General features: G+C 35.9%; 1 protein-coding gene across 1 annotated transcript; it reads right to left on the reverse strand.

Moving 5' to 3' along the window:
* Positions 1–3804: 3804 nt before the first annotated feature.
* LOC132610652 (uncharacterized) lies at positions 3805–7100 on the reverse strand. The gene is made up of 2 exons (XM_060324975.1): positions 6301–7100; positions 3805–4315 (listed from the first exon to the last, which is right to left on the reverse strand). The coding sequence occupies exons 1-2, from the start codon at positions 6827–6829 to the stop codon at positions 4236–4238; spliced, it is 609 nt and encodes a 202-aa protein (XP_060180958.1). The 5' UTR covers positions 6830–7100; the 3' UTR covers positions 3805–4235.
* Positions 7101–7923: the final 823 nt, after the last annotated feature.

Consider the following 7923-nt stretch of genomic DNA (forward strand, 5'->3'; position numbering starts at 1 on the left):
TAGGTACGGCGGGGCCCTGTCCCGTCATATGATTCTGTATGTCTGTAGAGGCCTGTAGATAGATGTGTGGGTTAAGGGTTTCGTCTGTATGTTAGCCTTATCGGCTTATCTGTAAATGTCTGCATGTTCAGGTATATACATATATATGATTGCGCGCGTGTCGTATCGGTATCGGCGTACTTCTGTAACATCTGTTTTAAAAAAAAAAAATTGTATGGTACGAAATTCGGTCAGGTAGGTATGTACGGGTACCCAGTTAGGGTACCAGTCGCGGCCTACGGGGTTGGGTCGTGACAGAGGACGTAAAAACAGGCGAAAAAGAGGAAAAAATTCCGTTCCAAGTTTGAAATGTGCTGGACCCGCGATGTGGGTCCAACACGAACTTGGCAAGAATCAAAGAATGGAAATTCATGTGTTGGAACCGCGATGTGGGTTGTTTATTTATTCTTGTGCTTAATTGTTTGATTGTCTGGTTAATAGTTGAACACTATATGTGGTGCGTGAATTGGACTTGAGAAAAGGAATTCACATACGTAATAAGAATAAATAGAGTTTGTTCGATATTATTATTTCACTAATGAGGATAAAGATATACCCTTTAGCCCTACTTAGTTGAATACGGAGAATTAAATGCGTTCTTGTTACCTCTGATGACCACATAGATATAGGCGTTATAGTAACATCTACAGGCTTGTGAGTAGTTCGAGAGAATATCATAAAGCTACAATTAACCTGTCAACTAGTAACCCAGGAAATAAGATAGGCAAAATTGTCAGAAGATCAACTGGATTGTCGAAAGCCATGACCCTGGAACTCTCCATCATCTGATAAACCTTACAATCTTTGTCAAAATATTCTCAGTTACAAAAAAACACCAATCATCAATTGTTTACTTTCAGTTTTAGTTAGTCAAAACAAAACCCTCTTTCTTTTACTTCCTTGAATAGTTTTATTCGAATTTGAATTAGTTTAACAGTAGAATCTAAGTCTCTGTGGGATCGATATCTGGACTTAAAGGTTCTATATTACTTGTACGACTACGTATACTTGCGTGTGCATTTGGGAGCAACAGCAAGCAACACAGGATGGATTGTACATGTCCATAGACATGTTCCATTACGAATGAGCTACAGAAAAGAGCATACATATGTCCTATGTTGCAAGCATGTGTGCCAATGCCAAGACAAGTGCAATGATCAGATCAGAGAGAGAGAATGAACCATTCATATACATGGTCCATCACGAAGACAGATCCAGACAAGAGAGAAGAAGTAAAAAGATGACTCAGTCACCGAGTAGTTCATTGAAGAATAGAACAAGCATGAAAACATGTTCTATCTCATAGAGACATCAGGTGCAGTTGATGAATGAATCAGAAAAGAAAGAGATCATGAGGAGAAAGGGTGATAAGGACTCAGAAATACATGATTAGAGTCACAAAGTGATATAAAGTTGAAGACATGATTTATTTTAGCAATGAATAAATCTAAATGAAGAGAATACAGACACAGAACAAATAACATAATGCTATGAAATAGGTCTGTCAACATGTTCCATAATCCATCACAAAAGCAGGCTCAAGTCAGAGTCAGATGAATGATCGAGAAAAGGGATCATGAAACAGGTTCGTGAACATGTTTGATCTCAGACAGTGTATAGATTTAGAGGCGGACGAACCAGGTGGATGAAACAGGTTCGTGAACATGTTCCAGCGCAAGTCCTACAACAATGAGGATTTGCAATTTTATGGGAAAGACTTGATGGTCAAGATTATAGGATTCCTTGCCATAATTAAACAAGGTTCTTCAGACTCCTACAAGGACAATGAAATCGATCCAAAAGGCAAGAATCCCAGTTCAACACAAACCCTATTATATCTCATGGGCCTACTCAAAGAAGATTTTGTGTTTGCCGACTTGCTGTGCACTCAATGATATATATATATATATATCCAAGTCTTACCAAGAAGAAGGTTCATGCACCCACAAAGAGAGATTTCAGAATATTGAGTGATCAACGAAGATATCAAGAATATTTAGAATCTAGGTGTGCGTCCCTAGTATGAGAAGACGATTGAATAAGCTATAGAATAGAGTTTATGTTTTCCAATTCTTGAGTCTAGAAAACTTTTATAAGGTTGTTTATCGAGTTGTACTTTATCCACTTTAATAGAAGCATATAATTAGTACAAAACGTTGTAAACTCAACGTCAAGTTGGTGGTCAAGAAGGCTGCTTGCTAGTCAAAGGTTGATTAGTAAGATAGGGATTGGAGGTTAGTTCCTAGGTTGTAATTTGCATTTGCAGAGGATCAACGTTCTAGTGGAGTTTGGGAAAAATCCTACAGGGTGTAGGTCGTGGTTTTTATCACCCTTGTGAGTTGGGTGGATTCCACGTAAAATTCATGTGTTCTTTACTTACCTGCTGTTTATATTCTGCAAGACGCTAGCATAGAACAAGTAGAGTAGCGTGTTCCATCCTATAGGCGAAAATTGGATATTGCTTAGGATAGGAAGTAGGTCGTCCAAACCAACAGTTATGTATATTTACATTATTCTATGATGCTTTCAGTATATATTGTTGTTAAATATGTCTTCTTGGCGCAGTCCCTAGCAATTGTTATTAATTGAGCATGTCTATTGTTTGTTGATTCATCTATAGGATGCTTATTTTAACAGTATTTGATATCTGAAATATTTGTCCTAACCGTTGTAATATTTGAATGTTATTTCTTGTATTACATGTGGGTAAGATGCCTGGATAGTAAATTCATGCTCCTTTCTTTTAGCTGGCATATTATGCAACTTAGCAGATAACGTCTCAATAACACCGAGCGCTTACCAATTCAGAGGGGTGGTTGATGCACCGAGTCAAGCAGGCCAGACAGGCAACCAACAGTTCGAAGATGGATATAACGTATTGGGCTGACGAACTCAATGCTCCGTAACAATTATCAGTAGCTTTCAACGGCTTTAGCATGACTTTATCTATGTTTCTTTGTATGTGTGATCCATGTTCAGTTGCATACATGTATAATGCTTTATACTTGATTATGCTCTTTAAGTTATTTATGCACTACAATATTTTTTGTAAAAGCATGTCTTGGGTGTAAAATGAGAGAGGGAGAGTTAGTGATGTTGCTGGGTTTTTCTGACTTACCACTAACCGCTACATTCAAGGCCTATAAAGGGAGATCCAACAGTTGATCAGTCTTGATTCCAGTCTTATTCAGCTGAGGTGAACCATCACTAGTCTGTGAAGGCCATTTTAATGTCTATCTTTATTGCATCTCTAGCATGTGTTTGGGATATGCCCAGACATATATTAGAGTTAATATTTTAAAGTTTGCTCCAGGGCTTAATGTTTCTTTCGTGTATTATGGGATTAAAACAAATGGTAATATTATTGATAAATTGGTATTATGAGATTTATAATTGAACCTATTTATTTTGTTTCTTATGTTTATGAGACTTCGTTGCTATTGTTCCTTTCATATGTAATTCATCTTATCAACAAGGTTATTAGAGAATTTGCCTCACATAATGATGATGATTCGTTTAGTGCACTGTCACGAACTAATTACCAAATTTGGGTCATACTTTGACCCATTCCCTCCGATTAGGCAACCAAGTAACCATCCAGCAAAATTTTATTTCATTTGGTCTGCTAGGCGCACAATAGCATTCGCGTATCTCCATATATGTACAAATCAGAGAAACGACATACATATTACATTTAAAAAAAGAAATTAAACATATATTCCTATGACTTTCATAATTATCCAACTTTTAACATAGGCTTTACTAGAATCGTTCTTGTGGATCTAAAAAAGCACTATTATGTTTCTCTCTTAATCTTTTTTGGTTTCGTTGTTCATACCATATTTTTTTCCTGAGTTCCAACAAATAGAAGTCCCAAAGAAAAAAATAACAACAAAAATGTGCTGATATGCGAAGGAAAATAATCAGGATTTTGTGGGAATCCAAAAGCCAGAAAGCTAGATAACTTTGAGGTTTTGAATGTGTCCTTTACATAGAATACATTAAAAGTTATCTCTCTCCAAACCAATGAAACTACTCCACACTCCTTGCCTTATGATTAACAATCTGGAAAGGCTTTGTTCCATTTATATATATATAGTCCTTGCAAATTCATGAGGAAAAAGCTTCTCTTCCTTTCTTAAAATAAGTCTAGGTTTCACTATCTTTTATTTTCTGTACAATCCATCTCCACCCCTTCAATGGGACTGCATTACAGAACATGCCACAGCTTGTGCCCAATGCCTCAGTTTTGTCTTAACTTGTTGCGGGTCATCTCCTGCACATGTCATTAATTTGAGTTTAATTTTTATGTGCTGATACAGTAAAAAAAAAATATTTAAACAATGGTAGATCATTTAATTACTAGGAGACAATTATAGTTAAAATTCTATGTGTAGACATTAAAATTTTGTGGGACTCTACAAGATGAGCCAATATCTGTTAGGGTTTCTTGGAGGCTACTCTACCCTAAACCCTAACTTACCCTATATAAGGGGGCACATATTCCCTTGAAAATGCATCTTGAATATCCTATAAACATTTGGATATTCACAAAGAGATCAAAACACGTCTCGAATATCTGATATCCCATAAACTCATGGGCATCACAAGAGATCAAGGCATCAAATACTGCCTTTATCAAGCTGCCCAGCGTTTTTGGAGATCAAATACATCAGAAAGAGATCATCCTACGTTCAAGAAATATGCTATTAACGGCCCTCGAATTACGGAGAAATTTCAAGAGAGAAGAATCAAGGGAATAAACGAAATTGTACCCGCATTCTTTATCAATAAAATATTCCTGTTTCTTCATTTTTTATTTGTGATTTGCAGTCAATCTCTATCACTTTGAACTTTGTTGCAAACATTATGAAATGCATTATTCAGTGACCTGATAAAAATGGTAACTAACCTACTATAAGCTGTTATGATCGTATACAATGTTTACACTATCACTCTTTAAGTGTATATAACTCAAATCCTATCAATAAAGCCGACATCACAAGAACTAGAGGATGTTACTTGGTAGGATTATTAAGCAAGACCATAATTTACTCCCACCTCTCTTGTAAAGTTGAAATTTTGTTCCAGTCTTTCAATAAAAGTGAAGTTGACAAATTCAAAGTATTTCGTGAAGACATTTATCGGAAGTCAATTTCAGACCGATAAATTGTTATATATAGGAATTGAGAAATTCTGGATAAGGGTCATAGTTTGCTTTAATATATTTTATCTACTATTAATATAATATATAGATAAAATCCGAGGCATGTGAAAAGTTCCTGCAAACTTTCTAGTCATAAATTAAATCAAAATTGCATCAATTAGAATTTTATTTGTAAAAGCTGAAAAACTGGTACAAAAGTGAGAAAAATTGAAATGTAGGCGAACACATTATTATAATAACTTTTTTTTCCACACATTATTATAATAACTAAAGAAGTAAAAATACACTTCCTCTATTCCAGTCTAGCTGGTACCCCTTCCATTATGAGATGCTTGAAAAGGTTTGATACCATTCCCCTAATAGTATTATTCTATACAACTTCCATAAGTTCAACTAGTTAGTGAAATTTTATAATGAGGTAATGTATAATTTATTAAACTCACTATAAATCAGTACTTGCAAATTTTGCTCTACTATCATTAAATACTGTCATATATATAAATGAAAGAGCAGTATGTTGCAAAATTTCTAGAAAAATGCAAAAAAATATATACTCATTCTTTCCACAAATATTTTCACTTGTTATTTTGGAAAGTCAAACTAAATGAACTTTCAATCTAACCATCAATAAACCAAGAGTACAAAATAAAGTTTTAGCGGCTGAGATTTAAAAAATTTATTCAAATAGTTAAAGGTATTTAAAGAGAAAAATTGCGTCTTACATATTGTGGCACTAATACTATGAAAATTTTCCCATCCCTAGAACATTTAAAGCATATCTCAAAATATAGACGTGTCCCAACTTGAGCATTATGAGCATACATAACTTCTTTTAGTTCCATTTCATGATTATTTACATCTTTTGCATGTTGACCTTATACAACATCTAAAATACCATCTTTTTTTTTTTTTAAATTCAATCGCCTCCTAGAATGTTTTTTTCGATGTAGATTTCTATATGGTTGTTGCATCGTTTGATTCCTCTGAGTCCTTGCCTTTGAACATAAAGATAAAGGCATGCTATTTCTTTTGAATACTACTAAAATTTATCACTTGGAAATTCGAGTCCCCACAAAAAGAAAAAAAGGTCATACCTGGGCTGAATATCTTCCATGCATCTGAAGAGTCGCTCCTAGGGCTTCCAAATGACGAGGACCTACCTCCAAGAGACGTCGCCGACGTGCTGGAAGATGCGGGAGATGGCAATGAACCTTTGCTACCGGGGCTCGAGATTGGACTTGTTGAATATTGACGATTCACCGCGAAATAAAGATCTAACGCTGGCAGCGTGCTACAAAGCCTTTGGCCTTCTTCTTCATTGAATCCAAACCCTAGTTCTATGCAGCCTTTGAGCTCATTGAGGTCCTCATCGGTCAAGTTGTCAGGGATATGAATCCCTTGTTTCCTTCTTTCTTGGAGGAGAATTTGGCGACGTCGTTTCTCCCATGCAATATCACGTGGTGTCTCACACATAGAAAGTTGCTTTGATAACCTCTTTCGATTATTCTTCCAAAAAGGTGGTGCATGCTCCAAAAGTTGCAACTCTTCGCGTTCTGATTCGCTAGAAGATGATGGGGATGACAACACGCGTTTCTCAGGATTTTTTGTAATAACCTCCCCCATATGAAGCAGTCTTTGATAGAAAGCGACAACTATCACAACAATAACAATAATAAATGATCAAAATTTCCTACAACAATAGTGTAGAGATTATGATAGGCAGGCCGTGGCGAGGAGTTATCAGCCGCCTCGGCCAGCCGTTTGAAAGAGTTAGAAGGAACAGATCAGGTAAAGAAATGAGTGGGTGGGTGGTCGGCCTTTCTCTAAATTGGGAATAATAAGGGGGAATGTAATGTATGTTCTTTTGTGTTATTGGTTTGTAAAGAATGGTATGCACCAGCCCGACCAACTCGTGCAGCTAAGGTTTTGCAAGGCTTTAATGGGAGAATTGTCAATGGACACCCATTCTTTGCGGCCATTCCCTCTCTCCATTCATTTCTAACCGTACCTACCCCCATAGATAAACTTACTAATTTGGTTTCTTGCATTTTGTTAGTATTTTGTTTCCTTTGGGAATATGCTTTTCATAGAGAATCTTTTCTTTATGGTTTCCCTAGTCAATTCTCAAACAACAACTATAACTATACCCGGTCCCAAATAAATTTGGGTCACCTATATGAATTCCCACTTAATTTCATGTAAGCTAATTCATATCATCATCTTTTTAAATAAAATAGGTGAAATAAGTCAAATATATAATAATAATAATTAATAATAATATAGAAGTTCTCTAACAAATCTAATAGTTATCTTCAACTAGTAACGATCACCATATATGGATTTCTTTTCTTCCATTTGTGTCATACCTTTAGCTAAGTTGCATCAATACCCAGTATATGTAGGTCTTTCGAGCCAACCTCTTTCCATGTAATTTATGTCTTCCCCTCACCTTTTAACATCGTCACTTACCATAGTTTCACACCTATGGGCCGGTGCATCTCTAGGTTGACGCAGAACATGTCTAGACCATCTCAGGCGACCTTCTTGCATTTTATCCTCAATGCGTGCTACTTTCACCTTGTAGTGAATGTGGTCATTAATTTTTAATCTTATCTATGCTAATATGACCGCACATCTATCTTAGCATCAACATCTTTGCAATACTCATTTTGCAGCTATATTGGACTTTAGTACGTAGCCCAACATTTACTGCCATA

The sequence above is a fragment of the Lycium barbarum genome, chromosome 9 (assembly GCF_019175385.1).
Source record: "Lycium barbarum isolate Lr01 chromosome 9, ASM1917538v2, whole genome shotgun sequence".
NCBI classification, from domain to species: domain Eukaryota; kingdom Viridiplantae; phylum Streptophyta; class Magnoliopsida; order Solanales; family Solanaceae; genus Lycium; species Lycium barbarum.

Bases quoted from the DNA above. Each gene is read 5' to 3' on its own strand.
- LOC132610652 (XM_060324975.1), bottom strand. From the start codon at position 6,829: ATGGGGGAGGTTATTACAAAAAATCCTGAGAAACGCGTGTTGTCATCC. The intron at 4,316-6,300 runs GTATGACCTTTT...TGACATGTGCAG, and splicing joins ATGGAAGATATTCAGCCCAG to GAGATGACCCGCAACAAGTT.